We start from the raw sequence: 21356 nt of genomic DNA on the forward strand, positions 1-21356 counted from the left end.
AGGCAAGGGAAATTCTTTAGTTTCTGAAAGACAACAATCAAGAATTGCTTCTTTAGGAAAAGCTAGTTCTTAAAAAAAAAAACCTCTAGAGCATATAAATTGTTTGGTCTGAAAACAAAGGTATATATAGTATTTATAGGCTTCTCAAGTCTATCTACGGAGATTATGGAAATCTTCTCAAGCTTATCTAGAGAGATCCTAGAGATCTTCTCAAGTCTATCTAAAACTTTACTACATAGGGAACTTCTAGAATTACATATTACCATAATACACTAAAGAAAAAAGTACAAGATTACCCTCAGTTCATAGAAATGACAAGATTACACTCATAATCATTGTTCAAAGTATTCCCGATACTATCAAAATATCCCCGATATTATCCCTATCTCCAGCTCGGTGATACCGATAACACTGGTAGTCTCCAAAATTCTAGGTGTTGCTTGTATTGCCAATGTATCAATATCACCAATATTTTCGACTATGTAAATTCGAAGTGTCACTTGTATCACTAGTGTATCAGCGAAATTTCAATAATCTTGCATATGTATCGATATCGCCAAAGTTTGTTTATTTAAAAAAAAAAAAAAAAATCATTTCAATTTTTTTATGGGCACATAGTTGTATGCATTGCTCAATTTGTCGACAATAATAACAATAATATCACATTATCGCAACACGAGTGATATCGAGACCACAATCTTTCATTTCATTTCCAGTTGTTGATGATTTCTAGGTGAAATATCGTGTTGTTGATATTCTGGAATATCGATGGATGTTTGGATGGACGGTTGGATGAATAGATGGGACGGTTGGACTGATTTCTTATGATAGCACATGCTTTTAGGCGACCATTAAATGGTAACTTATTATGTATACATTCTTTTTGCAATTTTTTTTTTCAATTCTTAAATATGCAAATATATGTATTTTAGCATCTCCTAAAGTTTCATTGAAAAATTCCACCATTTTCTCCATGTTTCTCCGCATTGCCAGTTATCAGCGATATCATCGGTGATATCAATATTGTTTCCATATCCCCGGCCAATGAAACTTGTAGTGATATTGATACTTTGAACACTACTCATAACTAGTGTTTTAAATATTGACGATATCAGCAGATATATCCCACGATATATCTTGTATCCCACTTGTGCGATACGAAACACACAAGTAGTAGGATATATTCCACATGTTCGATCCGGTGAACATTTTTTTTCTATAAATCATGTTAAATCAGTGTCAAATTGTTACAAATACATGATTTTTCATGTTTTGCATGGCATGAAAAATCATGGATTGGGAACTTCGATTTCGAGATTTGGAGAAGGACCGAGTTACAGAAAATTGAAAAAAAAAATAATCAAAAGCAAACATGTATGTAACCTAATCTAGTGATTCTTCTTTTGCTTTTGAATGTATTGCTTGTGTTTCCACGTCTTCTTACATTTATAAATTATATGAATTGACTTTGAATATATACTTGCATCAATTCAGTTAGACAACGCATAGATTAGGACCGCATACAAAGAAAACCCATTATGTGCACTTGTTTTTTGTAATGTTTTGATTTGTGTGTATTGATGTGTTTTTTTAACAATCATTGAAATTTCATTGAAAAATTCAACCAATTTCCAATGTTTCCAACAACAACAATACATTACATGATACAACCGATATATCCCATGCGATAACTGATACGTATCTGTATCCCAAGGGTGCGATACGCAATGTGATACCGATATTTCGAACATTGCTCATAACACACATTATCCCATAACAAAGGAATAAATTAACCACCATTTCTTGACACTTATGACTTATAACTACATCGAAAAATTATAAAATACTTTGGGAACATCAGAGGAGTTGGACAAGACTAATTTACCCAAGCATTGAAGATTACATGTTCATCGATCAAGCAAATAACAAAGCAGAAATATGGGTATGCAACATATCTTTATAATTCTTGCTTCTCAAATGATACAAAAAGCGAAGAGTTGCAACCAATAGCAATGAAACAAAGAGTTGCACAACCAATAGCAATGAAACACAAACAAACAAAAATGGCAAAGATGATGAGTGCTTAAATCAACAAGGCACTACAAAGAGCAAAGAGGACTCACAGAATCTCATCACCAACAGCAATGACTGATGCTGTGGAAGTGCTGCTCCAAAGTGGGTCCACATTATTCAGGCCATTGCTTAGAACAGGAGAGCCTTCACAGACAGGAGAAAACCTTTTAGCTCTACCTGCCCTTTCCATTCTTCCATCTGGAAGCAGATATGCAGGTCTGAAATTCCCTTTACTGCCAGAGGAATTAGTGGTGCATAATAATGCATTCGGAACCGTGTCATGTATGCTCCCGATGGAAGTATATCTGTAACATTAAATATCTGAATTAAAGAAGAAATATATGGTTCAAAAAGACATGTCTACTAACACATTGCAGTGATGACCATATCAAAGTACAGGTTTACACTCAGATTTTGGTCACTGCCACACATGGTATTCAAAAACAGTTACATAACATACAGTAATGGTGGGTACCATTACGCATTATAAGGCCGTAATGGCGATCATGGAAAAAATGGCCCATAACGGTCCATCTACAAGGCCGTTACAGTTTTTTAAGGCCATAACAGCCGTTACAGCCATATTGTAATGGTAACGACGGTGGCCATACTGTTAGTGAATACCTTGCTGCCACATGGCCACAATGATTTCCATCAGTCTCTTAATAATCATGGAATGCTACACATCGAAGAACAAGTATTATATGAACTTTGCACCAACAACAGAATCCAATTTTTCAGTGTTTGTGAAATCAAGTGAAAAGGGGTTAAACAATAGCACCATGCAGATAAAGAAAAACCACAAATGTTGACATATGTGTTCTTAGATGCTTTCAAATCAGTCAAGAAAAATACAAAATTACCCTTGATCATAAAGACTGCAGTATCGAAGCTTGCAGGTTAAAAGAAAAGCCCATATGTCCCTGCAAGAAAAGAAAATAATGGAATTTAACTTCAGTTCCATGCACGACAGAGACCATAACAAAAAAAATACCATTTCAGTGCACCATAATCATAACCATCACATGTCCAGCAACTAGTTCAAGGAGAACCTGTATGACCAATCCAAGATAGGATTCACTCTCATGAACGGTGGCCATCCAGGTGAACTTGGGGAGAACTGTTCTTGGCCAACCTGCACGGATTGACAATAAACTTGAGAGACAATCTCTGACCTAACCTAGCAGTTGGCAAATATAGCTGACAGGTTGTGATCATGCACAGAGGAGATATTCATATACCGCATTAGGATCGCCGATCCGTGTACCAAGAAAAATAGCTTTGGTGGGCTTTTCCTCCAGTAGAGCCTCTAGACCAGACTTGAAATCTAGACGTATGATTTCCATTTGCAGCTCATAACTAAAATAAAATAAAATTTCCAAATAAACTACAAGTTCTAAACATGGAATATACTTTACATGTGTCTGTGTCTCATGTTACATGGAGAAAATGAGCTTTGCTAAGAGCACACACTTGTGCAATAAAGCTCATGTAAATGTCACACATGTGCCAGCATGGCACATAGGTGCGAGATCTTCCATTAGGGTGCTCCAACCTTATATATGTTTCCCCAAAATAAAATCTGGTTCAATCAGCATTGACCCATTATTGGAAACAGGTGGATGGGTTAGAACTTGGAAACCTTCAGCAAAGTTTTTCAGAGCCATACATTTGTTTTTCAAACTGTAGCCCACCTGACCAATGAATCAACCTGATTATTGGGATAGGGCATCAACATAGTAGTTTCATTCTGATGGATGGATTGGACCTCGGACCTGGTGCCATGCTGGCACATGTGTGGCGTGTACATGAGTTTGGTTGCACACTTGTAGGCTTAGCAAAACTCCAGAGAAAATAAATTAGACAGTTTTTGGGAAAAAGAAACACAAAATAAAAGGTATAGCTGCACAGGTTCTCACGCAGTGGCTGTCTCGTAAGTGAATGAGTTGATTTCAGGGAAGGCAGAAGGGCTCTCAAAATAGATTGTCCGTATTGGACACTTCTGTTTGCAGTTTGTTTGGCAGCAGCTAGAATAATTGGCCTTCTGATTATGCAAAAAATAGCCAGCCCTAAGAAGATGCAGCAAAACCTGCAAAGCAAAGTTAGTTGTAGATGCAAATGTGTTGGAACCTGTTTTATTAAGTGAATCAGAAATAAGTGCACACGAGCATGTAGAACAAAGTACAGTGGAATCTTTCCCTCCATTAAAGCTGAAGGCAACCTCCTCAAACCTGCCCAGAAAGACATTTTCAGTTCTTGCAAGTACAAGCCAGCTTGACCGTAAATGCAGAAGGCCAATAAGAAGTGCATAACTACGGTCTATAGCACAGAACATCTGAATCACATACTAGCCTTGGGAAAAAAAAGAAAAAGAAAAATAACAAAGTAACAATGCACTTTTTGTGTGCTAACCCTAGCTCATTCACAACTTAGTTCAAAATTTCTAGGCATGTTTGCTTCCATACAAAAAGCATAGAGATATTCACTTTGGTAAAAAGCAAACTCAGACTCCAACTAGAAAGCTCTCATCTGATATTTCTAAGATAACCTAACTACGGTAAAAATAATAATTTAAAAAGCAAGAGCAAAGAAGAGAACATGACACTCAACTAATGCTCTACGTGAACTGGTCTTGGAAATCTTATGACTGCTAAGGGTCAATAGTAATAGGGTGAACTAGATGAATGGCATTTTCTCCACAATAGTGAAAAGATTCACTGCAGGTACAAGCTTGCTCAAAGATACAAACTTATAAAGATCTCAGTGAAGAAAGGACCACAGTTTAAATTATAAGAAGGTATGAACCATTGTTGCCTAGAAAAGGCTACAATTTCCTATACCCCTGTCGGGCAGTTCTGAGAACTGGAACAAACTGCTTTTTAATAATAGGTTACAGGACTAGAGAACAAAATGCTATTTCCAGAAAAAATCAAGAACCTTGTTTTAATGGTAACAATAACTTTCATTTATTTTATTTTTTGAATGGTGAGAACCATGCGCCGGTTAGGAATGATTTGGTACAAGTTGAAGGCTCTAAAAGGGCAGGGGCAAGGTCCAAAAGGACGTGGGTGGTGGTAGTAAGAAAACTTGATGACTTATGGTCTAACTGAAGTTATGGCCCTTGATAGAGTGGAATGGTGGAAAAGGATTCATGTAGCTGACCCCAATTAGTTCGGATAAGGCTTAGATGATGGTGATGACAATGATGATGATGATGAATGGTAAGAACCATTTTATGTATAACCAATGCAACTCTTAATCTCAGCTGTATTGGGGTGAGTTTGCAAGTTCCATGATCTGCAGCGGATGCCATAGTTTTAAATAGTGGTTTCGGAGTGTTCCCAGTAGGCTGAAGATGATACAAATTTCCCATTTGCCCCAGCTCAGTCAGATTCATTCTGGCTTGGTCTGATGTTGGAGTGCGACTCATTGAATTACTAGTCTCGTAATTCACCAATACCAAGCTGAGTCCAGCAAGCTACCTCAGCTTTGGACAAATATTTAAAACCATAGCAAGTGGATTCATTGGCCCCAAATCAGAACTGGGATAATAAAGCGCCCAATGTTCCTGCTCAGATTTGGACTACTTGGTCCCATTTCAAATTCAGATTTGGGGCGAAAAAGACAGGTAAAAGGAGTCCTACCCACAAAGATGAAAATCCTTAGTTGTATAATGCACAAGGGAAAATAGGGGCAGGTTTGGGGGCTGAAGTGAGGAAGAATCTATTTAATTTTAGCAACTTTAATTAAGTAGATAGAGAGAAAAGTCTAAGTCCAGTATGGAAATGAACAATTTGATGATGAACCACCTCCTCTGTGATGAAGGAGAGCAATTTGCAGTTTGCTGACTCTTGCCAATGCCAAGAATCATGATATTTTCCTGCTACATACCACTTGAGCCGTGAGGATAAGCATGAGATTTGATAAATGGAGAAAGTTGCAAACCATCGATTTGCAATATACATTGAATAGTTTTAAATCTTAGTTGCAAGCATAAGGAGAATTGGGACTGGATTCAGGATTTGAAGTCCACGTTTACTGGGATTTTCAAATTTGAACTCTATTTTTATCAGCTATTCAGAACTTTTAGTGAATTATTGCAATTGAGCAATACATTCAAGTTGTGAATCTTGTGATACTTTTAGGGTAAATGTATGAACAATGACCAATTATTGCAATACCTATATATTGATAATTTCAACCAAGGTGTTCCATATCCATTATGATACAGCCATAAAGGCCGATACGTATAAGTGATGGTCATGACTGTTGGACGCAAGACAACTAACCACTTGCTCTAAAAGCTCAAAATGATAGAGCGTGTCAAATCAATCCCTTTATCTCGTAGCATAAATCAGGCCCTCGGCCGAACCCCCCTTGTGGGCCCCGCTTCACATGGGTCTTGCCTCACACGAGCCACCCACCCCAAGTGTGCCCTCGCTTCACACAAGCCACCCCTTTCAAGCCCGGTGTGAAGATGCCCTTGCATTACCGTTACGTGATATGGAGGTGAAACGGGGCAGTTGGTTTTCTAGGACTGTATCAGTCATCATGGAGGTTGTAATGGTCATTACAGGGCTAACGACCGTTACCCCCATAACGGTAAAAAACTACTTTTTTCTATTTAAATCCATTTTCTCCTCATTTATTTTTTTCACTTATTTAAAAAACTTTCATAGATTATTCTACAACAATTTCGACCACTCTTACTATAGTTTTTAGTATTAAAACCTGGATTGGGACGATTTGGGTGAATAAAAGCTCCGAGGGCCATTTTTTCAAAAAATCGAAAAAAGTGGTACTTATGCCTCTTTTCTTTTTTTTTTTTTCCTGATTTCTAGTTCTAAAGCTTAATTGTCATGTGTAAATATTAGAGACACATAACCATGTTTATAATTCACCATAAAACCAAATAAAACACTCTCACCAAAGAGAGGACTGTTACATGACCATAAACATGTTTAAAAAGAAAAAATATATATATTTGGAATATTTACATTATTCTTGATTTTTAAAATATTTTTCAAGCAAAAAAAATTCAACCATTACGGGAGTCGTAATGGTTGTTAAACCCCCGTATCAATAACGGTGGTGACTGTTACAACCACCGTTACCGATACGAAATACCTTGATTTCAACTTTGAGGATACACCGAACGCAATCCTTGCCATTCTCGGTACCAATACCCCATATCAAGTAGCATAGGCTATGAGGTGCTCATGGGCATTTTGTGCTCTCATTGCACAGTCCCAAGCCCGGATAAAGGAGGGTTGCGCAAGTTGGCAGCCGGCGTCAAACTTATGCATGAGGATGTGGGTCATGCAACTGCACAGCTCTCGTAATGGATGTGGATGTGGGTCATCACACTACATGGCCCACCTCGCTTCTTTCTCTTTTATATTTAGTGTTTATATTGGATTAAGACTTGTTTGGAATATGGACATTATTAGTAAGGGTATTTTTTATACTTTCCGGTTTTTATTATAAATATAAAGGAGAAGTAATGCAGGGGCATTTTCACATCGGGCTCGAGTGGGGTTGCTTCTGGGATGCAAAGGCGCAATTGAGGTGGGTGACTCGTGTGAGGCGGGTGGCTCGTGTGAGGTGATACTCATGTGATTTGGGGCTCACAAGGGGGGTTCGGCCGAGGTCCTAACCCATGAGATGTTGGGCCTGGGCTATGAGATAAAATGATTGATTCACCATGTTCTAACAGTTTGAGCTTTTAGAGTAAGTGGTTAATTGTCATGCATCATATTGGTATCAGAGCGGGAGGTTTCGTGTTCGAGACTCCTCACTGGGGGTGATTAATGCAGGGGCATTTTCACACCGGGCTCGAGTGAGGTTGCTTGTGGGCTGCGGGGACACACTCAGGGTGGGCGGCCCGTGTGAGGCGGGTGGCTCGTGTAAGGCAGTACCCATGTGATTTGGGGCCTACGAGGGGGGTTCGACCGAGGTCATAACTCATGAGATGTGAGGCCTGGGCTATGAGATAAAGGGATTGATTCACTATGCTCTAACAGTTCAAGCTTTAGGAGTAAGTGGTTAATTGCCCTGCATCAAGAAGAGTGGGGACATTCAACCCTAACTCTTTCTCCACTCCTCTCTTTTCTTCTCCTCTTCTTCTTTCTTTAATCTATGATTCTACAACTTCCATGATGACAATGATGATAGGCTAATGATGAGGTGCCTTCGTAGGTCCAAAGAGAGTTAAAACTAGTACCTAAGTTTGTGGATGTGACTCCTTAGGAATTACCAGATGGGCAAGGGCATCTAACACTGTAATGATGTAACTCCATGATCATCCTTAAAGTTGAAAAACTTGAAGAATTGCAATAGAAAGTAGGTGAGTTTTAAAAGGAGTTATTTATATCCAAAACTGAGACATGAAGTTAAATTAAACGGGCCACATAAACCATGCCAGAAGCACACAAAATGGGTATCATAATTACAACAATATTCGTGTTGGAATATAAAAAGATAAAGCCTATTATGTCACAAAGTCATAAGAAAGACGTGCCATAACATAAGGTTGACTTCATCATCAATCACTCAAGCGAAAAAAGATGAAAACACTGTGACAAAAGATTCTTCTTCAGAACGGAGGATAACGGTCCCTGCAAAAAGGAAATGTGTCGATCAAGGAAATAGAGAGAATTGTATCAGATAGCGTTTGGTGCAGAGATTTTTTTGGTAATACCTCTAGAAGAGAGGGGGGTAGCATAGCAAACCCTAGCCGGTGTAACGGCTGAGGTCAGCCAAACCACATTGCAAGAGCCACCGAATACTTACTGAAGAACCGGAATGAGCACCTAAAAGGCTGTCGGGGGCAGGTGTCGGTGTGGTTTCCGTGCAATCTTTTTTGCACAAATCGGTTCAGTCGGTGCCTGCACTAGCCTCCTACGACTAACTGCTTCTCTCCCATCAGCTTGAGTTGCTCTAATAGTATCCGAAGAATGGGCAATTTGTGTAACTCTAACCATCGAGGGCCAGAGTTGAGGAGTCTGTGAAACTATAGGCCGCACCGAAGGAAAAAGACATTGTAGCTTGGCAATATGCTTAAAACACCAACAGCCTAGGTAATGAGAAGCCAACCAAGTACGGAATCTTGGAGTCGCCGATAGCCGATAGAGCAAAGAAGCGGGAAGAGAAAACTGATTTGTCGCAATGTCAAAGTCTCGGCGAAGGGACAAGTATTCCTTAGGCAAATAGAAAAAATCTCACGAGAAGGGAATATGTTGCGGGATAAAAGACGATGAGGGAGAGGAATGCCCTTCCTCAATCCAAATTGACGAGCACATAAAGAAGAATGATAGAATTCGACTCCTGCTTTGAAGTTTAATCTTTTAATGTCGAAGGCCCGACCATAAGGAATGTCATGGGCCACTAGATAGTTGGCCCACAAGCGGTTTTGATTCCTAAAGTATTCAAGGCTACGGGGTTGAATCCCGTATCAGTGAATTAGGAACGGCCGAAAGACATATCCCGGAATGGGAAGAAATCGTCATCAGCACGGTCGGGGCCAAAATGACCAATTAATGAAATGGTAACAAGATAGAAGGCAACAGCCATAAGTCGAAGAGCGAGGGAGCAGAGGCCCTAATGCTTCGCAAAGGAAAGATGGGAGTATTCGTACAACCGAAGTTGAGAATCTAGAGTGGACCCCAATCATATGAAGGTTTTTGTTAGAAAGCTCCTGGAGAGCTCGATAGAGAAAGAACAAAAGGAGTGAGAGCTACCTTTCAATTGGAAACAAGGGCTTCGGCCAAAGAAGTATATACTCTTTGGTCATCTGACTGGCCTTACACAAAAAAAGAAACTGGTAGATCCACATCAAGAGAAAAGCACAATACTTTAGATTAAAGACCCCACCCGCTGTCAGTCTCCTTTTTAATATAAAAGTTGTATGAAATGTGAATGTTCTGATTATTAAAGAAAGAAGAAGGTTGTTGGAGGCTGGCATGGACGAATTCACCACCGGCCGAAAGATTGGTGATGGCACAAACATCTAAGATTGTGGGACTCGTGGGCCCACAACAAAAATGAAAAATGAAAAACGTTTACGGAACAACTCCAAAAACATACGGCCAATGCGAAAAGAGTAGGGTTCATGGGGAAGTCGAGATGTATTAGTTGGATACAATCGTAGATCCCGATATCTTGCAAGCAAGCCCCAAAGTCGGCCTCCACTCGATTCAGCCAGTTAATCTAGTCGTTATGAGAATGCGACCAAAGTTTATATTTTAAGGCTGTGGGATTCCACAGTGACCAATCGAGTTAGTCGACCTCGAGAAGAAGCTTCTCCTCCAGATAGATGGAAAGTATAGGGAAAGGGAGGAAAGGTCATCAGCAAACGATGGACGGAACGTTGGACCAAGGACATACCCTTGGTCAGAAGAACCAGACAACGAAGAAGATGAGGAAGGGATTCAAGAGGAGAGAGTGTGTCAAGGAGAATGGAATCTCCGAAACGTTCGATGACAGCGCCAACCATGGCAGGGGCAGGTACCTTCATTGCAACAGACTCTGAACTAGAAGCATTGGAAGAAGAACCATGGATGCAAGAGGAGAGATGAAGCGATGGCAGGAGACCTTGGAGAGTTAGAGAATGGACGAAGAAAAGCAATTGAGATGATTAATATGCAATGAAAGTTGAAGAAGCATGTCTAGAACCACTTTTAGTAAGATGACCATCAATTTTCACACCCGCAATAAAGGTTCACAATCATGACAAGCGATTTTTGACGCCAAAGGCTATGCATGACGACCGAGCGCAAACCCCGCGCAGCCATGTGTCGCCTGCCAAATCCATCAGAAATTGAGATGACGCAGTGTCTGGTCACATTCTTCAAATGTAAAGAGACATGGGGGGCATTGTTTAAACCTAACCTAGCACAGTCCATGTTGTCAAGTGAGAAACCGCCACAAGTCGACACACTTGTACAAATGACGAGAGGAAAATGGAGAGACTGCTAATGCTCATCCCCTAGTGACACGTAGCCTGCCAAAAGGAGACCTGCTTAGAGATGTACGCACATCTACACCAAAACAAGGCATACAACATTCACAGGGCACATGACCAACACATGAGTTACACGTGTGACTCCTAGCATGTTAAGGAAGCTTTTAAAGACCTGTCGATGCCGGATTCTTTGTAATCCAGCCTGTACACGGTATGGTCATTCTGGATTGAACTGAAAAGGAAAATTTCCCTAAAAACTCTTGATATTTTCTCAAAGGCGGTTAGGAATTAGGAGCAAATAATGGAAAGCCGTCCAGAATTAGAAGTGGATCATACATGATGGCATGATATACCAAGGATTCCAAATCTTACTAGGATACGACCGCTATGTAATCAAAGATTCACGCGGAAACCACAACGCAACCACCACCTCTTCAAGCCTATAAAAATTAAAAACTGCACTCAAAGAAGAGCTTCAGGACCTCCACACAAACAATTAATCTCTCCACAGTGTAATGTTTCTTATCCCTTTAGTTTGGCTTCTTAGCTTTAGCCACTCCACTTCTATCCAGCCATGTTATAGCAAGTTTGGAGTCATTAGTCTGGCTTAGATCCGCTATTGTCCAACGCATTCGTTATAGTACACATTAGGAGTTGGTCAAATATCCACAAACATCATCGTCGAATCTCCTGATTATCGAGTTCCTAATTGATACATCGCTAGTCATATCCTACTTACTTTACAACACGACCGTCTAGTAGTTTCCACAGCTGTTTTTAAGGTTGTACACGAACCGGGCTAGCCCGATTAACTCGCTCGACTCGGCCCGAAAAAGCTCGACTCAGCCCGACCCGGAGCTGAGTTCGGGTCGGGACTGGCCATTTTTTTCGGCCCGAAACTAAGTTCAGGCTGAGTTCGGATAGGTTTCAGATCGGCCCGACTCGACCCGAAACCCGACTCGGCATATATATATATATATATATATATATATTCTTACCCAATTACCCTTACCATTTACAGTAATCCAGGCCGTCCAAATCATGGGCCCGAACTCGGCCCGAACTCGCCCGATTGCTGACCTGGCCGGGTTCGAGCTAGACATGTTGGCCCGGTGACCCGGTCGAGCCGGGTTCGGGCTGGTGACCGGGCCGGGCCGGGTTGAGCCCAGTTCGACTCGATTCGGCCCGATGTACACCCCTAGTTGTTTTGCCAACACATGCCGCCATATGTATTTATTCTTTTTCTTTACTTAGTTTTATTTCTCATTCGTTGATTGTACTGCTTTAACATTCAAATCAATAAATTAACGATCCAACCTTATTTTTTAATTCTTTCCAATTCTTATTGCTTTACTGAGAAACCTGATACACTATCACCATTGAAAGAGAAGTCCTTGGTTCCAAGGCAAAAAGATTTCATTCTAAAGGACTACACTCCCCTTCTAAAATCACCTAATTGTTGTAACAATTGGCAGCTAAACAGTCAGGTCAACCTTCATTAGTACAACTCTGGCACACTCGACACTAATCTAATTGCACACATTTGACCGAATTTGGGTCATTTGTAACACAATTAGCCACATGTCCGAATTGAAAAGCAACACATACCACATGTTTTGCACTCATTTGGACATGTCTTTCACCCACCTTAACTGGTAGCATTGGATCATCCCTTTATCCATGCATGCACACATTGATTTGAGTTTATCAATTCACCTCGCAAAGATGGACAGGAAAAAAAAAAATCACCAGTCCAAAGATACACAGAGATTCATGATCATCTGAGAAAAACACATGAGGGGGAGCAATTGATTTAAACTATGAGGAATCATCCGGTCTTGTTTGTCAGTAAACGTACATTTTGCTGGCAGTACAATATCCACATACATGTGGGGCCCATGGTTCAGTGATCTCAGCTGTTGATGTGATGGGACCCACCAGAGATAGGGGATGCCTCAAAAGTATCCCAGACTAGCAGATCTAAACAATTGATATTTGGCCTTTCTTCTGCAGAACATGGACCATCATTAACGTCTTCCTCTTAACCATCCATTCATGAGATGGTTTGACGTATCACCCGTAACTGTTACGCATCACCCCCGAACGAAACAGATGTATTGGTCCGAAACAGACCGATACAGGGGCGATACGACCCCATACTGGTCGTGATCGATTCTGTAACACCAAAACCAATTTGCAAACCATGACACTTGGCCAGCGATATCTAATAGTCGATCCAATAACTAAGGACATTTTCTCGAAATCCCATATCCAAAGGGTGTCCTTCAGATCAACAGTCCAGAGCACCAAACGGCGGCCCCACATGTGCAAAATCCCATGACCCAGCAAAGTAAGCATTTGCAGATGAGTAGTAGGACAAGAGGATTCCTCTTTAAACTAAATAACAACTCAAAACTTCCCCCGATGCACACAACAACACAAACAAAATTCAAATTCAATCCAAGAAAACGACCAACATTGGAAACCAAAAATAAAAAATAAAATCGCGTGCTAAAATATAAACAGCAGAACAGAAAAAGAAGAAAAAGAAAAAGTCAAGAAGAAGACTGGACTTACGCGTAGAGAGCGAAAGCCCGCTGAATTACATAGACGGCGTTGTTGTACTTAGTCTGCAGCCTTCGATCGTTACTTTCTCTTACAGCTTTATCAATCTCCATCTCCTCTGTGAGAGGGAGAGATTGAGAAAGCAACAGAACCAATCAAGAAAATAAAAGAAGAACAATTCCAATCGAAAAAAAAAAAGAAGAAGAAGAAAATAAAAACGAGAAGAAACTGTTTTTTTTTTTTCTTCTTGTTTTTACAGATCGAAAGAATACCTTTTGATGCTGACGATGATTCCGAAGAAGAATCCCGCAACTATTTGAAGGAGAAAAATGGGATTTTCCTTTTTAACAGGATTTTATATCGAGTTCTGAATTCATTTTGGAATTAGAAGATTTTGGAAACCACATATGGCATATCTGAATGACCAGATTACCCTCCCAGCCCACATGCGAAGGGAAGCGGATTGTGTCCTGCCCCCGACTGGACGGAAATCGGTACAATCAGGGGATCTGTGGGACCCTACATGAAGTATGGGCTTTATCCCTCCGTTCATCCATTTTTAAATATTATTTTAGATTATGAGACAAAAATTTATGGAGATTCAGCTCTCAAGTGGACCACACACTGTAGATTGAACTTTCACCATTAAAAGTTTTGGATTAAGGTTAATTTTTTTCCCCTTTATCCAGGTTTTTTTTTTTTTTTTAAACGTTATGAACGGTTTGGACAGAAAACAAAAGTCACAGCGGTTGGTAGGATGATTTCAACGGGGAGGCATCATTATCACCGTTGTTTCCTGTGGTGTGGTCCACTTGAGCTTGGATCAATCAATTTTTTGATATAAAACTCTAATTTGATATATAAAAATGGATGAACGGAATGGATACAACCCATACATGACGATGGGCCCAAAAAATCCCCTACCTGGACCCATTTTCGTATAGGCGGGTGCGGGACGCAACCTGCTTCCCGTGCGAGGGTATTTTCGCCGGAGGCTAGTTTCCTTTCCTGAAACACTGGCTACAGGGAGTTCCTCCAACACAGAGCCCTGTGGGGCCTACAGAGATGTCCGTGTATAATCCACTCCGTCCATCAGTTTTCCAGATCACATTAAAGTGGTAAAACAGAAATAAACCAGATCTGAGACTCAATTAAGCCGCACCATAAGAATCAGTGAGGAATGAACTCCCACCATTGAAATCTTATCGAGGCCCACAGAAGTCTCCTTTTATCTCATCCTGGTGGGAAACATCTTATGAACGGATTGGATAGCATATGAATATCAAGGTAAGCCCCGGGAACGACTCAATGGTAGGTGTAGGGGTGTACACAAACCGGGCTAGCCCGGTTAGCTCGCTCGACCCAGCCCGAAAAAGCTCGACTCGGCCTGACCCAAAACTGAGTTCGGGTCAGGACGGGCCAATTTTCTCAGCCCGAAACTGAGTTCAAGTCGAGTTCGGATATGATCCAGTTCGGCCCGACTCAGTCAGAAACCCAACTCGGCCCGTCCCAACTCGCCAGGGTATATATACCCTTTTTTTTAAAAAAAAACCCTACCCCCACCCCCAATCGCTTTCCCCTTTTGAGAAAACGCCCGACCCTAGCCAGCAGCCGACCCCACCAAACCCTCGCTCTCTCCCTACCCGACCCCACCAAATCTCTCTCTCTCTCTCTCTCTCTCTCTCTCTCTCTCTCTCTCTCTCTCTCTCTCTCTCTCATCCCTCTCGGCTCTCCACCTCTCTAATCTCTCTCTCTTTGCTCGTCCGACCAGCAGAGGCCGTCCGCCTCTCTCTACTCGTCTGACCAACGGCCCTCTCTCTCTCGTCCGACCAGCAGACATCGTCCGCCTCTTCCTGCTTGTCAGACCAACAGCCCTCTCTCTCTCGTCCGACCAGCAGAGGCCATCCACCACTCTCTGCTCGTCCGTCTGGCCAAACACCAGAAGACGCCTCTCTCTGCTCGTCCATCCTGCTAAAAACCAGTATGGTCTCTCTCTCTCTCTCTCTCTCTCTCTCTCTCTCTCTCTCTCTCTCTCTTAGTGTATGATTTCTCTATTTTGGTGTATTTAATTTAGATAGTTTTATTTGAATGTTGAATGTGGAATGTGTATGATGGCCGATGGGGGAGGTGGTGATTTCATTTAGATCCTTTCAATGGTGATTGAATGCATACAGTTTAAAACTTCACATAACCCATAACAGTTTTAAAGAATTAAGGTGATATTTGTGTTTTCCCTTCATCCAGGTCTGTGTGACCTTGTGAACGGGTTGGATGACAAATAAATATTACTGTAAACCTTAAAAAACAAGGCAGTGCATTCATCGAGTGAATCCACACTCGTTGAATTTAAGTTGTTGGAGTTTTTTTCTAGCAGCCATTTTTTTCTTGTAAAGCTGGAGCTGCCTAATCAGTGGATTAACATTATTTTTGGTCCATGGCTTCCTCACGATGTAGTTACTATTTGATGAGTGGCCTAGATCTATCACATATATATTTGGTCCAGTGCTCTCGAGCACCATAACTTATAGTGCTCCTAGTTGTGTTGGGACAGTACTTTTCAGTACTTACACATTTCACGGACTACAATGAAAACATCACCCTAATTTGACAAATATTAACCATTTGATATGTGGTATTTCATACCCGAGGTTGGTCAGGATTGTTTACACAAAAATGTTTCCAATCAACAATTTGATCCATCTATCCATTAGGCCCATCATGGGTTCTCTTTATTTTAAAGAATTGCTTTTGTTCACCCATTTGTAACCATCCCCTTCAATGGGTTGGAACAATGATGCCTGTAGAAAATTACGCGCCAAATCATGGATGGATTGGATCATTGGATCAATGCAATTTTTTATGATGATTAATACAGGCATATAGTTGCTCTTCAATAAAGTTTTCTAATTCCAGTACACACATGTATAGTCCATCTCACCCAAACACCATGTCAAGCTAATAAGTGGTGAATATCCAAGCTGTCCATCCGGCCAGACGATACCATATGGATCCTAGGCCCGAAAGTCAGGCTGGTCCACTCATGAGGTGGCCAATGTACCAAATGACCGGCTTGATTTTTAAGTTTTATAAGTGATTTTTAAGCCTATTTGAACCATTGAATTGGATATTGTTTATAGGGATTTGAAGTTATCAAAATCTAATTTTAAATTGAATCAGATTCCTTTTTTTTTTGGCACAGACATGTCGTATTCAGTGGAATGATACACACACACACACACACACACACACACTAGAAATGCTGGTCGAATATACATTGTTTAAGCTAAAAATGCGCAAATGTCAATCATGTTTTTTTGTAAATGCTGTTAATAGTTAGTTTGATGATGATTGATACTTGCGATTGAGAATGACAATAGACAACTTATTATATATATATATATATAATATGTTATCCTCGGAGGATGTATTTTTTAGGGGGACATGATATTCTTTCAGCTTATGGTATGGTGCCCCAATATTACTTGTATGTTACTAGTATATAGTAGATATTATTAGGTTAATTTATCAAAACAAAATCTGTTTATTTAGTTTAAACACCTTTTGTTATCATTTAGCTAGATGTTGAATGTGAATTACGATTGATTATAGAATTGTTTAAGTATAGGACAATCAGTTATCAATTATAGAATTGTTATCAAAACAATGTTTTCTGTTTTTGTTAGTTAGTCATAATCTATACATATACCAATTACCTATTTTAGTTATTTTGTTCTTGTTGTTGTAGTATACGATAATCAGTTGCCTATTAGAGGATTTCTATATTGTCAGACATAGATTAAGTGTGTTCATGGATGCATAGAAATTCTCAAATTGTCCCTTTTTGGATAGTTTAATGTTGGATAGACAATAATGTTTTCATTTATTCTAATTTAAATGCACATACTTGTTTCGGTTCGTTTCTCCTAATTCTCTCTGGATATATTTCTTGCATTTACTTCCTCATCAAATATCCACACAAAGTATAGATAGTTGACGTGTGAATTAAATACAAGATTAATATATTCTTGAGAGATAAGGGGAGATACTGCAGAAATTTTGGCGTGGCATTTAAATTGAATGATGAAAGCATTACTATCTATTCAACATTGAATGGGTAACTGATTTAATTATTTTTTATGTTGTTGTTGTAGTATAGGATAATCAGTTACCCATATGAGGATTTTTATGTTACTAGATATAGATTGAGTGTGTTCTTGGATGCATATAAATTCTCAAATTGTCCCTTTTTAGACAGTTCAATGTTAGATAGATATTAATATTTTCATTTATTCTAATTTAAATGCACATGCTTGTTTCGGTTCGTCTCTCCTAGTTCTCTCTGGATATATTTCTTGCATTTACTTCCTCATCAAACATCCACACTTTGTGTGAATAGTTGACGTGTGAATCAAATCCAAGAATAATATATTCTGGAGAGATAAGGGGAGATGCTGCCGAAATTTTGGCGTAGCATTTAAATTAAATGATAAAGGCATTACTATCTATCCAGCATTGAATGGGTGAGTGATTTATCCGCTTAGAAAATTCTTTACTAAGGTCCAAGGATAAATGAAATTGTTTCATATATTTAGATATGACTAGTGAGAATGAAGTCCCACCTAACCCTAGTACCGATGCCGGTGCGTCAGTGACCTTACCACCTGTTGTTGAGGGAGAGGGGTCTTCAGCTGCAAACAAAGGAAAGAAACGGTCAGCTGTCTGGGATTATTTTTAAAAAGTAGTAGTTAACAATGTCCCTAAGATCAGATGTATGCATTGTAAAAGTCTATACACTAAAAGTGTCGGGGGGTTGACGTCTCATTTAAACAGACATAGACAAAATTGTGCAAGGAGACCTAGACTTCCACATTCATGCCAACAATTGCTATCGTTTACATAGTCCGAAGTATCTACTTCTGAAGGTAAACTTACCACTCATAAGTTTGAAAAAGGGAAGCTGAAGGAGTGGTTTGCAAAGCTTATTATCATTGATGAGTAGCCATTTATATTGGTAGAGAGTGAAATATTTATGGGATACAATAAATACCTTAATCCTCAGTTTGATAAGGTCTCTTGTGTTACTGTAAAGAGGGAGTGCATGAAGATGTATGCCAGTGAGAAAATAAAGCTGAAAGCAATTTTAGATTCAGTTTCAAGGGTAAGTTTGACGTCTGATATGTGGACGACGCAAAATCAAAGAGAGGGTAACATTTCATTGACTACACACTATATTGATGAAAATTGAAAACTCTGCAAGAAAATACTGAACTTTCGCCACCTTCCACCTCCCCATTCCGGTTTGGTTATTTCAGATTGCATTTACAACTGTCTACAAGATTGGGGCATTAAAAAAAAGTCAGTTCATTAACTTTAGATAATGCTTCGACAAATGACAGTGTCATACAATTCTTACGTAACTAGTTCAAGGCAACCGGCAATTTATTTTTTTAGGAAAAAATATTTCATGTTTGGTATTGTGCACACATTCTCAACTTCATTGTGCAAGAAGGGTTGAGATCAATTGACCAAAGTATAAAGAATGTGAGGGAGAGTATGAAGTACATAAGAGGCTCGCCGTCAAGATTGAGTATATGGAATGATATCGTCCAACATTTGAATTTGACGTCTCCAAAAATGTTGAAGCTATGTATACACGCATTGGAATTCTACTTTTGAGATGTTGGATTCAACTCTGGAATTGAAACATGCCTTTCCAGAATTTGCAGCGCGTGATAGAACATATGCTTGGTTGTCTACTGATGATGATTGGAGTAAAGCGAAAGAAGTTCACAAATTTTTGAAGGTTTTTATGACTGTAAGAAAATATTTTTTGGCAATAAGTTTCCTATAGCAAATATATTTTTTCCATTTGTGTGGAAGATCAAGGATGCTCTAAAGAAAGTTGCTGATGACGGTCCATTTTTTCTCCAAATCATGACAGGTGGTATGCAAATGAAGTTCGATAAGTACTGGAATGATTGTCATCTGATAATGTCCATAGCTGTTGTTCTTGATCCTCGGTGTAAGATGAGTTATGTTAAGTACATCTTCACGGGGATTTATCCTACTAAAAAGGCAATATCTGAAACCTCGAAGGTTCGTGACGCAATCAAAGCATTGTACAACGCGTACACAACCACAGTGTTCACGCCAAGTGTTTCTGAAGTTAGATCGTAAGTTGCTTCAAGCTTCGATGATACTGATTTCATATCTTTCTTAGCAAAAGAAAATACAGACACAGACATGAAAGAATCAAAGTTAGACATGTATCTCAAAGAGTCGGTCATACTACGGCAGGATTTAGAGTTTGATATTTTGGAGTGGTGGAAATTACGAGTTAGTGAAGGAAAAATATTACACTATCGACGATGGCACGAATATTTTATCAATTCCTATTTCAACAGTGGCATCGGAATCTGCGTTTAGCACAGGGAGCAAGGTCGTGAGAAAGACTAGAAGTTCCCTTGCACCAGATATAGTGGAAGCATTAATTTGTACACAAGATTGGTTGCGTCCGAGTCTAGGAGGTGATCTTGATGAGGAAGAGGAGGAGAATGTGAATGAAGCCGCAACACATGAAACAACAACAATATGATGGATGTTTGGGATGGATGTTATGATCTTGTTAGTTTATTTGAATTTGCAAATGTTGTAATGGGTACTCTTTTGACTTTTATTTTTATTTATGTGTTATGTTGATGGATATTATGCAAGTTGTGCAATGCATTTCTACATCTGTTTGTTGACTTTTATTTTTATTTATCTGTTATGTTGATAGATGTTATACAAGCTGCGCAGTGCATTTCTACATATGTTTGCTGACTTTTATTTATTTTTATCAGTTATGTTGACTTTTATTATTTTTTTATCCATAAATTGTTTTTATCTTATGTTAGTATTTCATTATTGTTAAAAAGTCTAAAATACTTTTTCAACACAATATGTAGATATGCCTTCAAGCGAACCATCGATTAACGTTTGAAACTATGGTTTCTTAGTCCATTCTCCAAAGTCTGGAAAGTTCAAGATTTTGTGTAATTTGTGTGAAGCCAAGTTTGTTAACAAAACTAATCGGCTCAGATAACACTTATCCTGTCGGGGTGGAGATGCAAGACCATATCCTGAAGCCTCAAAAGAAATCCAAGTTCTTTTTCAAACAGTTCTTGATTCAAACAAAAAAGCTTCCACTCCCTAATTCAAACTTTCCAAGGGAGAGAAGGAAGCTAAATTATTAGCATTGGAAGAAGAACAATTTCAACTCGCCTTAAAGTGCAGTATGGAAGAGGCTTCTACACATCAACGATGTCCTCCAAGACCATATGATGTCGAAGCAGGTTCAAGCTGCATAGGTAAAAAGAAAAATAGTAAGAATTCAGCTAAGTTTCTCTCCAGTCTGGGTGCGTTTTACTGGACGTTAGGAACTACGTATAAATCTTCTCACAAAAATAGTTTGAAAATTTTAATTCAAACTATACAAGAGGAGGGCGATAAAAAGCTATCTCCACCTTCTGAAGAGGGAGAGGTGAATGAGTACGTATATGAAGATTTATATAACAGCTTGGGCTTAAATGAATCTCCTCGATAGTAGTTAGTAGTGTATGACTGTATTCAGTTTGTATAAAATATTTTATTTTATGCTTTGTCAAGTGTATGTAAATGTAGTAAAATTATAATATATCATCACTCTCTCATGAGCTTGTAAATTGTAATGGGACGTGGATTACCTGCCAAAGCCCTTCCCATAAACTTGCCATAA

At 39.4% G+C, this 21356-nt stretch overlaps 1 protein-coding gene across 5 annotated transcripts in view; it reads right to left on the minus strand.

The window, feature by feature from the left end:
* LOC131226016 (uncharacterized) overlaps positions 1 to 14025 on the minus strand; it is a 34439-nt gene extending 20414 nt beyond the window's left edge. For 3 of the 5 annotated variants that reach the window (XM_058221666.1, XM_058221667.1, XM_058221665.1), the window contains exons 1-8: positions 13873 to 14024; positions 13613 to 13718; positions 4259 to 4304; positions 3993 to 4162; positions 3315 to 3432; positions 3126 to 3208; positions 2937 to 2996; positions 2124 to 2378 (exon numbers count right to left, since the gene is read on the minus strand). In XM_058221666.1, coding sequence (XP_058077649.1) covers positions 2124 to 2378; positions 2937 to 2996; positions 3126 to 3208; positions 3315 to 3432; positions 3993 to 4162; positions 4259 to 4304; positions 13613 to 13713 — 833 coding nt within the window. In that variant the 5' untranslated portion in view covers positions 13714 to 13718; positions 13873 to 14024. Of the gene's footprint in view, positions 1 to 2123; positions 2379 to 2936; positions 2997 to 3125; positions 3209 to 3314; positions 3433 to 3992; positions 4163 to 4258; positions 4305 to 13612; positions 13719 to 13872 lie in introns of all 5 variants that reach the window. The other 2 variants (XM_058221669.1, XM_058221668.1) reach the window with 1 other exon arrangement.
* Between the last annotated feature and the right edge of the window lie 7331 nt (positions 14026 to 21356).

Source organism: Magnolia sinica, chromosome 14 (genome assembly GCF_029962835.1).
Source record: "Magnolia sinica isolate HGM2019 chromosome 14, MsV1, whole genome shotgun sequence".
Classification (NCBI taxonomy): domain Eukaryota; kingdom Viridiplantae; phylum Streptophyta; class Magnoliopsida; order Magnoliales; family Magnoliaceae; genus Magnolia; species Magnolia sinica.